The 20588-nt window shown below is 36.3% G+C and overlaps 1 protein-coding gene across 4 annotated transcripts in view; it reads left to right on the top strand.

Annotated features, from left to right (window-relative positions):
- CLINT1 (clathrin interactor 1) overlaps nucleotides 1-15731 on the top strand; it is a 72538-nt gene extending 56807 nt beyond the window's left edge. The window contains exons 9-12 of one of the 4 annotated variants that reach the window (XM_054488083.2): nucleotides 7058-7132; nucleotides 10045-10337; nucleotides 12481-12685; nucleotides 14051-15731. In XM_054488083.2, the coding sequence (XP_054344058.1) occupies nucleotides 7058-7132; nucleotides 10045-10337; nucleotides 12481-12685; nucleotides 14051-14397 (920 nt within the window). In that variant the 3' untranslated portion in view covers nucleotides 14398-15731. The remainder of the gene's footprint in view (nucleotides 1-7057; nucleotides 7133-10044; nucleotides 10338-12480; nucleotides 12686-14050) is intronic. The other 3 variants (XM_054488084.1, XM_063665319.1, XM_063665318.1) reach the window with 3 other exon arrangements.
- The last annotated feature ends 4857 nt before the right edge of the window (nucleotides 15732-20588 follow it).

Raw genomic sequence — 20588 nt, 5'->3', positions numbered from 1 at the left:
GGCAGGTGGATCACCTGAGGTCAGGAGTTCGAGACCAGCATGGCCAACATGGTGAAACCCTGTCTCTACTAAAACTACAAAAATTAGCTTGGCGTGGTGATGGGCACCTGTAATCCCTGCTACTCAGGAGACTAAGGCAGGAGAATTGCTTGAACCCAGGAGGTGGAGTTTGCAGTGAGCTGAGATGATGCCACTACACTCCAGCTGGGGTGACAGAGCAAGACTCTTGTCTCAAAAAAAAAAAACTTTAAATTAACATTTAAGTGTTAAGTCTGTGATGCAAATTACTTTTCATTGATAGTTTAGTATAATTAATATAATATAAAGCCCCCTGTTATTTCCTCCTCCTTACCTACTATGTTAAAATTCTTGGATTAGGCATGAACTTTATTCAAGCAATTCTCTTGCCTAAGCTTCTCGAGTAGCTGGGATTACAGTCACCTGCCACCATGCCTGGCTAATTTTTGTATATTTAGTAGAGACAGAGTTTCACTGTGTTGGCCAGGTTGGTCTCGAACTCCTGACCTCAGGTGATCTGCCTGCCTCAGCCTCCCGAAGTGCTGAGATGACAGGCGTGAGCCACTGCACCCGGCCCAGACATCTGGTTTGACCTACTTTCTTTCTTTCTTTTCTTTTTTTTTTTTGAGACAGAGTTTTGCCCTTGTCGCCCAGGCTGGAGTGCAGTACACAATCTTGGCCCACTGCAACCTCTGCCTCCCGGGTTCAAGCGATTCTCCTGCCTCAGTCTCCTGAGTAGCTGGAATTTCAGGCATGCGCCACCACGCCCGGCTGATTTTTGTATTTTTAGTAGAGACAGGGTTTCTCCATGTTGGCCAGCTTGGTCTCAAACTCCTGACCTCAGGTGATCCACCTGTTTGGGCCTCCCAAAGTACTGGGATTACAGGCGTGAGCCACCACACCCGGCCGGCCTACTTCTGAAATTCTTCAATTCCCTTTCCCTTTTTTCTGTAACTGCAAACTGTTCCTAAAATTATTCTTTAAACTTGATTGGACTGTAATGCCCAAGGTTACAGATAGCTACATTAGTTGTGTAACAATTTATGTGATATATTTTTATATGTTTAAGATTTGAACTGTAGAATTAACTGGTAGTTAGCATGTAGTCATATAATACAGATATAGTGTCACAGAATATCAACTATTTTGGACTTCCTGGCATGAAATATTTAAAGGGCCCCTTTCATGCATCTGTGGAAAGTTTTAATGGAGCAATCAGAGAAGAATTAACTAGGAAGGTCAGATGGGTGGATGTAACTTTTCCTCCGTGACATCAAGATTGCTTTGAACAGAGAGAATTATTAAATACCAACATGCTTCCTTTACTGGGCAAGGAACCTTTGAGTGGTTTGTCTTCTTCAGTGCAAACAGTAGTTTGACTAATTAAATAGAAGTAGCAATTGATATTAATATAGTAACTGAGAAAGTTTGAATGAAATCTAGGAGGTTTCTTGCCTTAAAGTTTATTTTATCTTAATAAAAAGCAACTAATAGATATTGATATTAGAAGGATTTTTTAAAATTAAAGTTATCTCCTATTTGAAACCGTATGTTTAACCAGTTTGTGCAGCTCCCTCTTCAATCAGTACATAAATTTAGTTACTCCCAATCTCTATTTAAATATTTTAATAATATCTTTTAAATTGAATTCAGCAGTGAAAGGAAATTGGACATTAAATCTTTAGCACTTACACATGAGAAGGTGTAAGAATCTACCATATTAACATGCTATTTGGTATGTCATTTGGGTGTCATTTACCAGATGTGCCTATATTTATAATAGTACCATCATGCAAGTAATGTGGGCACAAACTGTAAAGCTAAGCAGATATGGCATCTGTACCACTCACCAGCTAAATATATCCTCTGAGAAAATGTTCAGATTTTTGTGTGTGCGTGATTACATGTTCTTAGCATTCTCAAAGGTATATATGGTAAAGTCATTGTAGAATATCTTACCAAGTTTAAAAATATATATGTAAAACCTAACAAGATTTACTTGAGATTATCTTATATCTTAATAAATGTCCCATTGTGGTGATACTCTTTTAAAACTTGTACTCACATGGTGTTTCAGTTGCTTTTACATAAAGTACATTTCTGAGTAAACATTTTAAGAAATGAAAAATAATTTAAAGTACAGTCATGGACTGCATAGTATGTGACCATGGTCCCATATACAATACTATATTTCTACCGTACCTCTTATGTTTAGATATACAAACACTTTCTGTTGTGTTACAGTTGCCTACAGTGTCCAGTATAGTGATATGATGTACAGATTTAAAGTCAAGGAGTAATATGCTATACCTTATAGCCTAGGTGTGTAGTAGGCTAACTAGGTTTGTGTAAGTACACTCTATGATGTTTGCACAATGACAAAATTGCCTAACGCCCCAATGCATTCTGTCATTGAGAAATGTGTGACTATATTTAGAAAATAAGCCAATTAGAAATAGAATGCCAAAAACTGTCCCATTTCTTTTTTTAGTTTATCTCACCTCTTTAAAAAGAAGTCCAACTTGTCTCCTTTGTCCCTTTGTAATTAAGAAATTTAGGTCTTGATTAACATACTGTTACACTAGATATTTCTAGTACAATAAATGAGGTTGAGAAAATTCATCATAATCAATACAGATAGAACTTCAATGACTTGCAATATATTTTGAATGTTTTTAAGTTAAAAAGAAACATTTAAAAGGATTAAGGTTTATCAAATCCGAAATGTGTATTACATTTACATTTGAACCTGCTGCTTTGTACCCAGTAATCGCTAGTTAGTTGAAGACATTTACATGAACATGTAAATACTCACCTTGTTCCAGTCTTAGTACACTAACTTATCATTTGGGTAGGGGTTGTCTCTAGTTTTAAACTAAGTTTACTGAAAATAAAATTTCAGTATATTCTCTTTTTCACTGATTATTAAAAGTAATGCATGCTCAATTTGGTGGAAAACAAGTGATTTACCATAATTTAGACACATAAAGTATTAATCTGGTGAATATCTTTTTTAAATACATTTTCTACATATTCCATTAATGTAGTTATTTAAGCATTTATTATGTGGCAAATCTTTTTCAGGCTTTTAGATATGACTTTTCATTTGTTGGGTTTTTCTGGGTTTTAGTCATTTATTTGTACATTTTGATAAACTGCTTTTCACCTAAGATCTCATGACCATTTTCTTATGATAGTTGGTATTCTTTTATAATACTTTTCATTGCTTTATAATCTTACATTGGGTGGCTATATTATCATTTAGCCAGTTAATCCCTTGTTTTCTAGACATTAGTTTTTTTATTTTTCCAAAATTTTGTAGTACAATAGCACCTTTTAAAGCTTTTTCAGTTTGATAAAGAGAAAATAATATTTCATTTTATTTTGCATTGATGATTGAGTTTGAACACTTCATATTTTTATAGGCCAGTTGTTACTATCTATTCATGTTCTTTATTTATTAGGAGTATTCATCCTTATTGATATTCTAAAACTTGTATATTATAGATAATAATTCTTTGTCATGTATTTACATTTTTTTTGCACTTTGCCATTGCTTTAATGTAGTATAAGAATTCTTCATGCAAAAGTTTGTCTTAATGTAATCTAGATTAAATTTTTTTGTCAAAGAAAATTTCCATTTGTCATTTAAGTACTGTCTAGTTTAGCTGTATTTTCTTGTTCACAATATTGCTTTGGGAAATACATGTTCCCAGCTGGTGACTAAATAACCTCCTTGCTGCCCTGAAAAGGCAGATGGAAATGGTTCATTTATAATGACAGTTCTCACGTGGGAATCTTGAAGGATAGCACTTGTTGTGAAAATTAGCAGTCTTCCACATGCAGCAATTTTTGGTAGACTCTTTTATTTATATTCCTTTAGAATGTAAATGTAGATAGAAGTTATCTGGGAAAATGTTTAAGTATAGAAAATGAATGTGGAATTTGGTATGAATATCATACATACAGATATGGATAGTCCTAGGAGAGAGAAACATTTTCTAAATAAAGAGATTTTTAATTTTTGAGACAGTTTTCAAAGTTGAAGATCACATTTCTTAAAGTACCAGTAAAAGCATAGTATGTGGCACTTTAAAAGATTAGAGAGAAAAAACATTTTCAGAGAAAAACAACTTCTATTTGTAAAATAGTTACATACATCTTTCCATTTTTTGCTCCCAATATTCTTAAGCTACTCATGTTGAAATCAAAATCCCTGTAATATAGATGGAGAGGAATACTATTTGCTATAGATAAGTTATGAACATCATATAATTTCTGTTTTGGTGATAGAAGGTAGGTAATTATCTGAAATACTAAATACAGGATATGTCAGAAATAAAATTTCTTACCAGTTTGAAGTTGTGATCTACAGCTTTTATCCTCAACATGTATTTTCTTTGTATCCTAGACTGAATAAGATTTGAAAATCCCTAACTCCACCAGGGGCGGTGGCTGAAACCTGTAATCCCAGCACTTTGGGAGGCTGAGGCAGGTAGATCACTTGAGGTCGGGAGTTCGAGACCAGCCTGGCCAACATGGCAAAACCCCGTCTTTACTAAAAATAAAAAAATTAGCTGGGCGTGGTGGCAGGCACCTGTAATCCCAGCTCCTTGGGAGGCAGAAGGTGGAGAATCACTTGAACCTGGCAGGCGGAGGTTGCAGTGAGCTGAGAGTGCACCATTGCACTCTAGCCTGGGTGACGAGTGGAACTCTGTCTCAAAAACTTAAAATAATCTTTAATTTTTAAATCCCTTAATGTTATATTAATTAACTATCATTCTGTTACCCAACAGTATACTTGACCAATGTTTTTAACATAAAGGAACTTTACAGAAAACAAACTTATGAATATTAAGCAGCAACTGTTTGAAGCATTCATTTACTTGCTAGGTTTTATTAATATGTGTGCTTGTTTAAATGGTTTCAACATATATAACTCATTGAACTTTTGTGTTCCTTGTCACATTTTATCATGATGTATGTACCTTTAAGGAAGAGAAAACCAGATCACTGTGATATTCTCTTTAAGATGAAGTAAAAATTAGAATAAGCTGTAGTGTAGATAGAATTGAAGCACCTTCACTTTGGTTGGCATTAGTCAACTGGTGAATGAGGAGATATATATGCATATATATGTATGAGCATGTGCATCTGTGGTGAAGAAATGAGGAATTAGTTATGCCTGCTGCTAGTTGACTACAGTAAATGTGCATTAAAAAGAAATACCAAGTACACACATATCAGAAACTGATTTGTTCCTTTTATTACTGTTGGCCATATATTAAGAAGGGGAGATGGTTCTAGTTTAATTAACCCAGTTGAGTGTAGCAGATGGGGCAGAATGTCTTGCAGCGATAAGACAATTCAGAAACGGCACCAGATGTTGGAAGCTGTCCCTGGTGGTGTTTGAGTGCAGCCCAGATGTTCCAGTCCCACCTGGCTAGTTTCTAAGCACTGCGGGCTAAGCAGCTGTGATGTAACCTATATAATGTTCACATAACACTAAAAGCACCATCATTGAACTGCTGTAGACTTCTAAGGTTGTGACTGTTAAGAGGTGAAATCTTTAAGGACAGACAAAAATAAGGACAACTATTTAAAGTTTCAGATATTGGTCTGTTTCACTAAAGTTGAGAAAAAAAGGAATATTACAACTTGAAATAATGTTATAATCGAAATTATAGGTAAAAGTAAATATTCTTACCATGTATTTACAAATAAAATTTTATGTCAGAATGTAATGTTATGCACACAGAGATTGATTTGCAGACTTATAATTTGGGTCTTACCCTTTTAAAAACACCTATCTAGAAGTAGCAAAAAAGCTATTTTTTTTCCATGCATTAAAAATACAAAATACAAGTATTTACTCTTTTATGGAGTAAACACTACGGGGGAAAACGTCCACCAAAACTATTGTATTGATATTTCTCCCTCTCTCTGCTTAAAATAATTTTTTTGTTTTGTTTTGTTGTTTGTTGCTTTTTGAGACAGCGTCTCACTGTGTCGCCCAATCTGGAGTGCAGCAATCTTGGCTCACTGCAACCTCTGCCTCCTGGGCTCAAGCAGTCCTCCCACCTCAGCCTCCCGAGTAGCTGGGGCTACAGCCGCATGCCACCATGCTCAGTTTAATATTTTAAGGTTTTGTAGAGACGAGGTCTCACTATATTGCCCAGGCTGATCTCTCAACTCCTGGGCTCAAGCGATCCTGCCACCTCATCCTCCCAAAGTGCTGGGATTTACAGGCATTAGCCACCACACCAGACTCTAAAATGATTTTATGCAAGTGGACTTCATCTTTTCCCTTTTTATTTTTAAAAATTACAAACGTACAGGAAATTTGCCCCATTTTCTTTATCTCTCTCTCTCTAGTTCTTTTTTATTTGTTTGTTGTTTACTGTTTGTTCATCTGTATCATTTGAGAGGAAGTTGCAATCATGACATTTTGCCCCTATAATACTTCAGCCTATATCTCTTTACGAGGACATTCTCCTTTACGATTGTGGTATAATCATACTTGGGATTTAACATTAAAACAGTATTAATGTTAATATACAGACCACATTCAGATTTCCCCAGTGTCTCAATTCTGTCATTTCAGGATAGCAATGAAAAAAAAGCTGGGGTCCAATCAAGGATCCTGCATTTTATTTACTTGTCTTGTGAATATCTTATTCCCCAGCAGCATTTTACTCAGGTTTTAGAATCCATTGAAGACTCCTTATAAAGAGCATAATTGGCTAGATAAGTTGTATTCTTTCCACATTATGCTCGTGAAATATTAGTGAGAATTTTAACAACAGATACAGTGTCATTTATCTTACTAGATATAGGACTGAGGAAGGGAAAAGAGTCTATGGTAGCTCATGGGGAACATAGTGACATGAAAATCTAAGTCAACAGACTAGCTTTAGCTTTTATGAGGCATCTGGGCCTCTAATACTAGGTACTTTTTGTGTGGCACTAAAATGGCCTCCAGAAATTATTTACAATTTTTCTCTAGTTCTAACAGTTTTAACTTTTTCTTAACTTCTAGGAGGATCAGCTGATTTATTCGGAGGATTTGCTGACTTTGGCTCAGCTGCTGCATCAGGCAGTTTCCCTTCCCAAGGTATGATTCAATTTGATTGGCCAGAAGTCTAGGGTGGTAAAAAGGTTATTAAAAACAACTCCCATTCCCCCCAAGTCAGCTTCTTTCTGTCATTTTTCTCCTTGTAGTATTCATAATTCATAATTCCTAAAGAATTTATTCACAAGGTATTTTATTGGGCAGATGCCTTAAATGTGCCAAATGAATTATTTTGGTCACAGACTACTCAGGTACATCTAAAGAAAATTGCCCGTATTCATAGGTGACTCTTGTTTAGCTTTTTTGAAAGGGAAAGGAGGATGTATCTCTGTATCTCATTTTATTTAAAAGCAGCAAGAATATTATAGTTTGTGTTTAGTTTAGCTTATGATTTTCATGAATGAAAGTTAGGAACATTGGGATCAGGCCAACTATCTTACTAAAATGCATTCCTTCCTTAATTTAGATATCTTAAAAGCATTTATGTGAAAAATAACCGAACTTCATTTTGACATATCCTAAAATGAGCAGTTGAACCTCAGGCAAAACTTTCTCATTCTTTATTAGAATAGAATTTTAAAACAAAAAAACAGCATTCAAACAGAATATGGGCTTAAACATCAAGGATTGAGGTGAAAGGCCTATTTCTTTTTTTAATTAATATTTTTATCTTATTACCCCTGCCATATGGTAGCTGTTTAACTTTATGAAAACCTCTGAGCCTTCAACTTTCTAAAACTGGGAACAGTGTTGCTTGTCATGGTTCTTTTTGAGGATAGTGTCTATAGAGGTATGTATTAGGTGCAGTTGTCCCAGTTACTCTTGCACCAACCTAATAGAATAGGGGCTACATGCATTATTAAGTGTCTTTTTTATTTTTTTTTAAGGTTGTGAAGAGGTTGTGGTATTTGTTTTATAAAATCTGGTCAGTCTGAAGTTTGAGAGAATATTTTTAAAATTTAGCTATGAGAATCTTAAACATGAGGTGAGGCAGGGAGAAAAGATGTAATTTAACTGAGTTAGTGTTGTTACTTATCACAAGTCACATAATCTATTGCTATTATATTAAACTGGATTAAAATTTATATTTAGTAATATTTGGTTAGGTTTGTGAAGAGTTAGGAAAAAAGATACATAGCTTGTAAAATGGTTTGGGGTTATTTTGACTACTTATTTTTGTAAATTCCAAGTATTTTCCAGAAACTAGAATTGTTGAGTAATTTTCTGCTTCATTTTGAAAGTAAGATTATGTCATCTAAGGGTTGATACCTTACTTTAGGCAAACCAAAGTGGAAGGTAAACATTACCCTTATTTTACAGCTTTCCTGTCTAATCTCAAAGTTTTTATGTATATAAAGTTGCCTACTATGCAAATAATTTGAATATGTTAATGTTGCCTAAGTGATACATCTCTTCATCTGTATGGATGTGATTAATATAACCTGACCACCATTACGCAGGGGGCTGAAACCATTGCAACAATGATTAATCATTTCTGAATAATATATGCCCCACTAGAAATCTTTTCCTCCCATGATTAATCATTTCAGATATGAAGTTTTCAGGTGGGGCAACACATTTTGCCCCAGTTTCCATTCATATTCTGCATTATAGATCAAGCAAATAGAAAATCAGCATAAAAGTTTACATTGATCCAGCAGCCTTACTTAGTTTAAATTGTTTGATATCTAGAACTAACTGTAAAACTCTTAATGCAGTCACTTAAAAAAAAAAAAAAAGATCAAAGACATGTATTAGTAAAACCCTGAGGTAAAGAAATTAGCCCAATTTTTATATTAAATTGTTAGTAGAACTTGGAGTTTCTAAGTGAATTATTTTCTCTTTCAAGGGTGCTTACATTTTAATATGGTAATAGAAGAATGTAATTTTAAAGACTTCACCTTATTATTATTCTCTTTTGATATTTAGCATAATGAGACATGGTATTGTAGTGGTTGGTCACTTTTTAGGCTAGACAAAATGTATTTCCAAGTTGTAAATGAACATGGAATGCAAAGAGATGGTGTTAATTAACTTGGAAGGTACATACTTACTATTTGCTTTCAGATGACGGTTTTTATGTAGCTCTTTCTTCACATTTTGCTTTTTCAACTTCCATTTATTCATATTTATTTGTTCCTTTCAGTATAAAAATTGATTAGAGGTTAATTGATAAGACTGTAGTGATTAAGAGTATGGATTTTATGCATTCAACCTTAAACTTGCAAAGTATAATGATAGGGTTTTGCTTGTTTCTGGCTTGGTTGTGTTTTTTAATATTACATGAGTTTTCCTCCTCTCTTTGATTGTAAATAAATGGTCCCAGTTTGAGCAGGCAATGTGCTAAGGTTATATCCCTTGTATTGTCAGTGGAAGTATGGCCAAATAAGTGAGAAATTCTTTTTTTTTAGACAGAGTCTTGCTCTGTCACCCAGGCTGGAGTGCAGTGGCACAATCTCAGCTCACTGCAACCTCTGCCTCCCAGGTTCAAGCGATTCTTGTGCCTGAGCCTCCCAAGTAGCTGGGACTACAGGTGTGTGTCACAACATCCAGCTAATTTTTTTGTATTTTTAGTAGAGACGAGGTTTCACCATGCTAGCCAGGATGGTCTCAATCTCCTGACCTTGTGATCCACCTGCCTTGGCTTCCCAAAGTCCTGGGATTACAGGCGTGAGCCACCATGCCTGGCCATTTTTTTATGGTAAATTCAATGTGTCACCTACAGAGCTGCCAAGAGATGGATTTTACTTTATATTTGGGAGGTTTGTTTTTTCTTTGCCACCTTGTTAACTCTCGTGTAATGTTCATGAGAAAGAATACTGTCCAGATGGAGATGGTACCTGCAGACGTTAATCTGGGTGGACTCAGATCAGCTCTAATTTGTTTCAGTTCATAGATTGTTATATTTGTGCATTTCATGAAGTTTCTTACCCTTAGAGTTATTTCTGTCTTAGTAACAGCAACAAGTGGGAATGGAGACTTTGGTGACTGGAGTGCCTTCAACCAAGCCCCATCAGGCCCTGTTGCTTCCAGTGGCGAGTTCTTTGGCAGTGCCTCACAGCCAGCGGTAGAACTTGTTAGTGGCTCACAATCAGCTCTAGGCCCACCTCCTGCTGCCTCGAATTCTTCAGACCTGTTTGATCTTATGGGCTCGTCCCAGGCAACCATGACATCTTCCCAGAGTATGAATTTCTCTATGATGAGCACTAACACTGTGGGACTTGGTTTGCCTATGTCAAGATCACAGGTAAGTTTTCTGGTTCCCTTGGAATTTGTTATTTATAATCTTTGAGATGCTCTAACTCATCTAATGATAGATTAGTATAAAACAGAAAAATAAGTCCTTTTTATGTGTATGAATATGTGTCTGTGTGTGTATATATACGCATTTGCACATTTCATTTACCTTATACTCTCCCCTAGCCTAGTCATTTGCATTCTGGAAGGCAAGACCTTCTCCCCCATCTTGTAGTCACTGTAAAGCCAAGCATGGTGCCTTTGTACAGAGGAGGAACATGGCAAAAATTTATTGTTACAACAAATTGGTATTTGATAGTTTTTTTAAATTGTCTTTAAGAAAAAGAAATAGGCCAGGCACAGTGGCTCACCCCTGTAATCCCAGCACTTTGGGAGGCTGAGGTGGGTGGATCATGAGGTCAGGTGATCGAGACCATCCTGGCTAACACGGTGAAACCCAGTCTGTACTAAAAATACAAAAAATTAGCCAGGCATGGTGGTGGGCACCTGTAGTCCCTGCTACTTGGGAGGCTGAGTCAGGAGAAAGGCGTGAACCCAGGAGGTGGAGCTTGCAGTGAGCTGAGATTGTGCCACTGCACTCCAGCCTGGGCAACAGAGTGAGACTCCGTCTCAAAAAAAAAAAAAAAGGAAAAGAAAAAGAAATAGAGATATTGTTTCACTCATGGCAAGTATCCACTTAGTAAAATTTCTGGTCATGTGCCTAAAGAAATATCACTCATTGGTTGTAAATAATTATTGCTAATATGGAAGATCATTCTCTCGAATGGTGAATGTTCTTCCCAATTCTGGACCTGCTCTACATTATATGAATGTTTTATAGGCTCATCTTTCGACTTTCATTTTCATAAAGAAAACCAACCAAAATGGGAGCTTCTTAATTCACTATTTTATAGTTAAATCCGAATTACCTAGTACTAGCTTAGAATTCAAACAAGTGCAGGCTTGGAAAATATGTGTCTGAATGGTACCAGGAACTTGCTATTTTTGACTCAAACTATTGAGAATATGTGTTTATGATGCTAATTACTCATTTTAATGTGTAGATTCTCGTCTTTGGGGTATTAGGATGAAGGAAAAGAAGAAAGAAGCAGAAAGGTGACTGCTCTGTATAATAGAAATAAGACCTAATGTATGAGTTAAGCATAAAGTCAGTCTACTTTATTTGCAGTCTTAATTGTAACTGTCATAATTCTTTGCATTGGTACATTTTTCATTATTCTTCCTCTTCCTGTTCCTTTTTTCTGTCCTTTTCACAGTTATCCTCAATAACCACTAGGAACCTCTGCTTCTTTCTCCTGAATTTCTTCTTTCTCCTACATTGGTCTATATACTAATCAGTTCAGTTAGTGTTGCTTACTTCAGGTAGTAAAAGTATACACAGAACAGCGAAATGTCAGTCAGCATATGTGAAATATAAATTGCTTTTTGACAGTTTTCCCTTATATCCTTGTATAATGTGAGACATCATATCCTGAATTCTCTGTTTTGTTTTGTTGTTTTGAAACAGAGTCTCACTCTGTCTCCCAGGCTGGAGTGCAGTGGCACGATCTCTGCTTACTGCAACCTCCACCTCCTTGGTTAAAAGCGATTCTCCTGCCTTAGCCTCCCAAATAGCTGGGACTACAGGCGTGTGCCACCATGCCTGGCTAATTTTGTATTTTTAGTAGAGATGGGGTTTCATCCTGTTGGCCAGGCTGGTCTTGAACTTCTGACCTCAGGTGATCTGCCCACCTCAGCCTCCCAAAGTGCTGGGATTACAGGCATAAGTCACTGCGCCTGGCCTCTGAATTGTTTTGAAAGAATAAATTTCCACTTGTGTATCTCCTTAAAGCTATACTAACCTAAAGTTGGTAGTTCCCCCTGGGCATTTGCCAGGGATGGTAGCTTCTAGACTTTGAGTGATGGGAGAATAATTGTTAGTGTAGGTAAGTTGTTGGTTTTATCCACCTCAAACCTGATTGGGACTTCAGAGGAACCTCTTTGGGAAGCTAATGATTCAGGGTATTGAAGACATTAGCATAGAATATTAGTGGTTCTTTTTGTTTCAGAAGTTCATTGTTGTGATTAAATTGCCATCTGATAATTTTTATAGAACAGATGCTTAATTTTTAGAGCATTTTTCTATTTTCCAGCCTTTGCAAAATGTTAGCACAGTGCTGCAGAAGCCTAATCCTCTCTATAATCAGAATACAGATATGGTCCAGAAATCAGTCAGCAAAACCTTGCCCTCTACTTGGTCTGACCCCAGTGTAAACATCAGCCTAGACAACTTACTACCTGGTATGCAGCCTTCCAAACCCCAGCAGCCATCACTGAATACAATGATTCAGCAACAGAGTAAGTTACCTTAAGACGTCCCACTTCTTTGTGTACTTGCAGTCTTTTGCCTTAATGCCAGGACTACTTCAAATTATAAATAAAAATATATCACATAAATTGTAACAGTTAACCAAATGCCTGTCCACTTAAGATATTTTCACATAATATTTACTGGATATTCCTCCTGGCACATTGAATTACTTTATATTCTGTTCTTGGCCTGGTAACATTTATTGTATTGTGGAGAGTTTTAAGGACCTGATCACTAAAATAAAAATTTGCTATACAGATTTTTTTTTAAATATAGGCAAATATGATGGACAAACAAAAATCATCTGATTCTGCCGTTGAGGGGTAATTGCCATTAATACATATTTCTATGTTGTTTTTTTTTTTTTTTTTTTTTTTTTTTTGAGATGGAGTCTTGCTCTGTCGCCCAGGCTAGAGTGCAGTGGCGCAATCTCAGCTCACTGCAGCCTCCACCTCCCAATTTTAAGCAATTCCTTGCCTCAGCCTTCCAAGTAGCCGGGACTACAGGCGTGCACCGCCACACCTGGCTAATTTTTATATTTTTAGTAGAGACAGAGTTTCACCATGTTGTCCAGGCTGGTCTTGAACTCCTGACCTCAAGTGATCCACTCGCCTCGGCCTCCCAAAATGCTGGGATTACAGGCGTGAGGCACCGCGCCTGGCCGTTTTCCATCTTTTCTAAGCATATTTTTAATACTTGGGGTCATTCTCTCTATATTATTTCTTATTCAACATTAAGTTATCATTTTCCCTGTGTTGAATAATATTCTTAGGAAAATAATTGTTAGCTCTTGATAGTTATATTAGTGTATGATTTCCCTTGCTAATTATTTCAATTGTTTCCAGCTATTTGTTATTACAAATCAAGATTTTGTATAAATCTTCATACTTCTGTTTTTTTCCTAATAGAATGTTCTAAAAATAAGTCAAAGGATATAAACTTTTTAAAGATTTTTGTATAAATCTTCATACTTCTGATTTTTTTAATCGAATGTTCTAAAAATAGAATAAGTCAAAGGATGTAAACTTTTTAAAGATTTTTTATACACACTAGCTCTTGACAACTTGTTAAGTAGGATTTAACAATAGGTTTTGTAGGAATGTTTTTAAGTTGGCTGTTTTCCCTCAGTCTACTCTTACTGTTTCTACATCTCCGGGGAACCAGAGCCAATAGTCACTGAATATATTTCTCAAGAGGAACCAGTGCAGAGTAATTGATTTCTAATAAAATCACTGTAAAGGAATTTTATTGGGGCTAAAGAAGTATAGATGGTCAAGAAGTTATTAGTTCTCTGTTCTATGAACCTAAGAATTTATTGTGGTAAAGTTCTTCTGTCTGTTTTCTTCTGGTAGATATGCAGCAGCCTATGAATGTGATGACTCAAAGTTTTGGAGCTGTGAACCTCAGTTCTCCATCGAACATGCTTCCTGTCCGGCCCCAAACTAATGCTTTGATAGGGGGACCCATGCCTATGAGCATGCCCAATGTGATGACTGGCACCATGGGAATGGCCCCTCTTGGAAATACTCCAATGATGAACCAGAGCATGATGGGCATGAACATGAACATAGGGATGTCCGCTGCTGGGATGGGCTTGACAGGCACAATGGGAATGGGCATGCCCAACATAGCCATGACTTCTGGAACTGTGCAACCCAAGCAAGATGCCTTTGCAAATTTCGCCAATTTTAGCAAATAAGAGATTGTAAAAGAAGCAGATTGAATGAAGAATTTTTAGCTGTGCAGATAGGTGATGTTGGGATGGAAAATGCTAATCAACTACCCTTTCTTTTATCAAGTAATTAAAATAAATCTACATAAAGAACCAAAAAGGCTGTTTTATAAAAGTGAAATATCCAGTATTTCAGAGGGCCAGGCAAGAGCGCTTCAGATGAGGCAGTCAGAATCATTTTTTCCAGTGAGGATAGACCACAAGTGGGTGGTGAGACCATTGAAAGCCTTTATCAACTAAAGAGCCCATTTAACAGCATAATTTGTGGGAAGACTGGAATAGGGCTGAATAAATGTGTTTGAATCTCTAATTTTATACTTTCTTTTCCTGAGGAACTTGATTTTTCTGTCCCTGGATCGCCTTGTCATAATTGGGTCTGTTCCTTTTACTACCACTCTTGAGTCCATATATGAAATCATTAAAGTTGGATGATCAGTTTTTTATAAAAATATATATTTTTGTCCAAAAAAAGCATACATATGTGATTATGGCTAAATCAAAGGTAACTGGAATGTATATACTTTTGCTAATGTTCCAGCAACACTGCTATTATACTATCCAAATTTTTATTGTAACAAAACCTCTTTAAGCAGTTGGTGATCGCTATGGGACTTTTCCCATGTCTTCTGCTGTAATTATCCTGTGCAGAACTAGGAAAAAATTGTTTTCAGGACTGCTCTATGGTTTCCTTTAAAAGAAAAAAACTTCTGTTTGTTTTTAGCAGTCATTATTTACAATTTGCAGTGATTAACTTGGCAAGGCTTCCTTCCGTGTTTATCTCTGTAGCCATCATTTAAATGAAAAATATTTATTTTTTTTTTTTTTGGGTGTCTGCAAAGATAAAAATCCATTAAAACCTTAAATATAAATGTTACAACTCAATGTTTGCTTTTAGATTTTATACAGTATTTGTTTTGTTTTGGTTTTGAGTGTATATAATGCAGCATTAGCAATATGGTTCCAATAGAGGAGTTAAATATATATTATTAAAGGAGACCTGTAGCAGTCAAAGATTTTATTGATTTAATGACAAAGGAAATTAATTAAAATGTTTTTGTTTTTCTGCTGTAATTCTGCATTAAGCTCACATGAAAATCATGATTCTAGAGTTTGGAATGCAAAATTAATTGTTTTACCCTCAAGCTGGGAATATTTTTCAAAATAAATGCTATAATATAGATATCAAATTATTACCTCCCCATGTTATGTTGAAAATTTTTTTATTAAATTGATAAAACTTTATTTCCATTATATTCATAATGTTCTGTTATACATAACATTAAAATGTTCATTAAAATCAATGTTGAACTGCTTTTTCTTTCATTCTGTTAGACATTTGAGACCATTTGGGGAAAAAATAATTATAGTTTGGGCAAAGTAATTTTTATAAATAATTTAAAATTATTTAATGACTTCTCTATTCTTTCCTATCAGACTCTACTGTTAGGAATTAAAAATGAAGCAGCAAAGATATCCTGACCTGCTCCATTCTTGCTAATGTTCCATCTACAACATTTCTAATTAGGCAGAAATTCATGTACTTCAGCTAAGTGGTAATGAAAAGTGATTCATTTGCTGAATAAGAGATGAGAGTGAGTGTAATTAGCTGACTGCGGTTTTTAATCTTTCAACAATTCAATGTGTTTAACTTAGTTTCAAAGAATAGGAGCTTTCAAGTGTCGTTACATCAGAGCAATCAAGCCAACCTCTGGTGGCAGCATAGTAGAATATGGTCCCTGATATTTAAAACCTATAATCTTAAGTAAATTTTTTCTTTAAGAAGTATATCTTCACTTTCTCAAATATGTATGGTTCTTAGATGAAGTAAATGTTTATCTGAACCTTTGTGTTTTAATTCTTTCTCTAATCAGATTGACCTCTAAAGCATTTTCTGTATCATGCCCTCCTACATTATATCTTCTTTTTTTTTTTAACTTCAACTTATAGTTTCTTATCAGTATTTTTCTTTCAGAGCCCATGAAAGAGAAAAACAACAGTTGTCTCACTGAATGTCTGTCCAGTTTAATGATTTGTCTCCGAAGGGGTTACTAAGTTGTACTTGAAGAAAGGCACAAATACCCCCAAATCATTTGGAGTTGGGAAGAAAATACTCTTTCCTTTCTTTCATTATTGGGTTTCCTTCAGCCCATCCTGTACCCCTTTCCTTCTTCAACCAAAGTTTTTCTGCTTGTATCAATTTTTTATTCTGCCTAATAGTGTGAGGGGAAAGTTGATACTGTTCCAGCAATTTATGTATGGTGAGTCTACATGGCCACTCCAGATTCATTTTTGTTTCCTTCCCTCTGGAGTTTTGTTTTTTTTTTTTCCACTTCTCTGATGTCTTCAAGAACCATATACACTGTTTTTAAATAGTACTTTGGTTAGATGTTTCCTTTTTTTTTTAATTGCCTGAATGATAACCATAATACTATTGGTTTGAGGGTAATCACTAGCAAGTTGAGGCCATAGTTACATTTGGAGGGAAGGGTTAGTACTTTTTTTCTCTCAAATATTTATGAAACAGTTTTCCTTTTTGGCAGATGAATTAAAGAATTTGCCATCTTTCTGAACTTTGCAGTGTCTTATTTTGAAGATAAAGCACGGTGGTATAGTTTCCTAGCTGAGACATTAGGAAATACAGCTAAATCTATACTAAGCATGGAGCAACCTTATATTAAATGGATTTCTGAGGTAAATGCTGTGTGTTTCAGCTCTCCTGAAGACAGCCCTGACTGCATTGTGGAAAGACCATGTGCTGGGAAGCCCATTTCAATCACCCACCATCTGCATGACCTTGAGAATTTACCTGACCTCTCTGGGCCCTTGTTTTTTCCAAAATGAACTTAAGTCTTGAAATGTTGGATAATTAAATAAATGATGAGTGAGGTCCACCAGCACTGACATATGTGCAGTGCATGTTTTTCTGCCTCCCATTCTTTATGTAAATGCTTACATATCAGCAACTTTCTTTGTGCTAAATAAACACTTCACATGTCAATTTACACAGCAAATTCAAAAGTTCGTATTCCTGTTTTACTCCTAAAAGCAGAGTATAGTAAAGAAAGCCTGAGAGACTTGTAAGTTGGTTTCTCATTAAGGGGTTTTACTAGCTGCATGAATTTAACTCCACTTTTTTTTTTTAACTGTCAAGGAAATCGTAAATGAATTGTTCTGTGAATGTATTGAGTCATTTCTTACCACATTAGTTTAGATGTGAGGCAGAGAGCTATTAAAGTGAGCTCTTGGTATAAGATTTGCCACACAATTCTCATTAGAATGTTCTCCACTTTTACAAGCTATAGAGATCAGTTTTTTAATTGATTGACTTGCAGTTTTGTTGACTGATCTTGCTAATCTTCTAATACCCAGATGAGCAATCAGATATAAAGACTAAATGAAATCCATAAAAGGATTTTTTAACTCACTGTGACCTTAATTCCTTTTTTTGTTGTTGTTGAAATAGGGTCTTGCTCTGTCACCCAGGCTGGAGTGCAGTGGCACAATCACCGCTCATCGCAGCCCCAACTTCCCAGGCACAAGCAATCCTTACGCATGAGCCTCCCAAGTAGCTGGGACTACCGGTGTGTGCCACACACCTGGCTAAATTTTTAATTTTAGTAGACAGGATCTCCCTATTTTGCCCAGGCTGTCCTTGAACGTGCGGGCTCAAGCAGTTAGTCTGCCTCAGCCTCCCGAAGTGCTGGGATAGTTGTGAGCCATCCTGCCCAGCCTATGACCTTAATTCTTGTGTGTCTTCCTTTATTAAATGGCAGCGTTGCCTAATACATTGTTCCCGTGGAGCCATGAGTAGCTACCGCAGCCCTTTCCTCTGGGCTTCCTTACTCCCTCAATGGGTGGCAAATCAGCACATGGCCAATTGAAGGTTTACCTTCCCAGGGATTTGAAGCCCTGAAGGGCAAAAGTGGGTTTTGTTTCCAGTTCTTTAAATGTCATTTTAAATAACTGAATTATGAACTATTAAATCCTACTTTTCCTTTCCATTTGATTTTTCTTCTTTTCTTTCTTTCTTAATAGAAACAAGGTCCTACCAGGTTGCCCAGGCTGGTCTCGAACTCCTGACCTCAAGTTATCCTGCCATGCCACCTTGGCCTCCCAAAGTGTTAGGATTACAAGCATGAGCCACCACACCTGGCCTGATTTTTCTTAACTGTACATCCTGCAGTTGTGGTCTTTAAATGCTCCAAGCACACTTTTTTCTACTTTGTAATGAAGTAAGAGTGCTTACAGTTGGTCTACGGAGCATTTTGTCTCAGATCCCTCTTTACACCCTTAAAAACTGAGGACTTCAAGGAGCTGTTATTTACATGGGTTCCATCTATCAATATTTACCATATTTGAAATATAAAGTGCAAAGCTTTAAAATTATTAATTGGTTTCACAATAACCCGTCATTACGTGTTAACAAACTGCAACTTTATAAGCTATATTTTCCAAAATAAAAATTTCTGAGAACAGCAGCATTGTTTTACATTATTGCGAATCTCTTTCATACCTGACATAATACCAGGTTGGTGCAAAAGTAATTGTGGTTTTTGGCATTTCAGTGGGAAAACTGCAGATACTTTTGCACCAACATAATAGAATGTAGCTGGGCTCTTACTTGTTTCTGCATTCAATCTGCTGTGATATGTTATTTTGGAGGAAGTTTATGAAACAAGTCTGGTCTCAGGGGTAGGTGGTTGGAAAAGGTCAGAACTTGGAACTTCTGGGAATGGTCTCAGGGCCCCTCAGTGGTCCCCATCCTGGCTTGGCAACTGCAGCTATGGAGAATTATCAGATAAGATGATTCCCTAGTATACTATGTATCCATTTACTTGATTTTTTCTGGTTATAAGATGACCTGCTTGAGGTACAAAGAATTTAGCTTTGCCTTTCACCAGTCATCAGCAAAATGCCTGTCACATGAGATTTGCCCCCCTGGATTCTGAATATGAAAAATTGGTGACATCATAGCATTTGCTCAGTTTTCGAGATGATTTCTTCTGGTACACAGTGCATGTCTACTGATTTTATAGTTTTATAGTTGTGTTACATATTTTGCTAACTGGAACAGAACTAACTTGTAAGATCACATGGAAGTGTGGACAGGTGTTAAGTGTTCTGAAGGAGCTAGTCATGGTGCTGTTAGAAAAGAATAGGAGCGGAGGCCTAATTTAGGTGGGATCACTCCAGATGCCCCTTCTGAGAAGGGAGCTTTTACACACAGATCTGAAGAATGATGAGAAGGGGACAACCATGCTAGGCCAGAGAGAGTGTTGTTCGGCCACAGAGAACTCCATGTGTGAGGACTCCTTGTGGAGAAAGAGCTGCCACAGAAGCTCATAGGTGTAGCTGGAGCTCTGCATAAAAGGAGTGGAATCGGGGAGATAGGCAAGGACCATGTTAGTAACGCGTTCGGCGTGCTGAGATAAATAATTACTTTATTCTCCTCAAAAGTTCTCCAGAGGGGGCTATCACCACCAGAAATGGAATGTTCTGAAGGCCCCTTTTGCTTTCCTGCCATACTTGTCATATAGAATAGGGCTCACTCTACTTGGGCTTTAAGAAACTTGAATGGAAAATTGGTAATATTGATTTGATATATTCACTATTTAACCTGAAATGCATTAATAGTTCATTTATATGTGAAATATATGAATTGTTTGTATCTAAGGGACCATTTTTATATGCAAATTGAGTATTTCAAATAGTGATAACTTGCATTTGCATATTACAGCTTACAGAGTGGATTCACACTCTTCTTGCCTGATTTTCACAATAACTCTAAGCCAAAAAGTTAAGACACTTATTATTTCCTTGTGATAGACGATAGACAAGGAAACTGAGACTGACTGAGAGAGCAAGGTAGTTATGAAAGCCACATTTCCTAGGACAGGTCCCCGGAATCCAAGTTCAGTGTTACTGCACTGTCCTCATTCCCCTCTATTAATATTTCAGATCTTTGAATTTAGAGATTGTACATGCCACACAAATAAATTGTCAGCTTCTTGCATATCCCTGCGCTCTGACCACATTGTCCCCAGATGCCATGTAATGTTCCACACATGCTAGACAGCTAGTAAAGGGTTGTTAACTAATATGTTTTTAAAATAAGCCCTGAAATGTTTATGTAATCTATTTGCATTTTCGGAAGATCA

This window comes from Pongo pygmaeus, chromosome 4 (genome assembly GCF_028885625.2).
Source record: "Pongo pygmaeus isolate AG05252 chromosome 4, NHGRI_mPonPyg2-v2.0_pri, whole genome shotgun sequence".
NCBI classification, from domain to species: Eukaryota; Metazoa; Chordata; class Mammalia; order Primates; family Hominidae; genus Pongo; species Pongo pygmaeus.
This window is presented reverse-complemented; position numbering and strand designations above follow the sequence as displayed.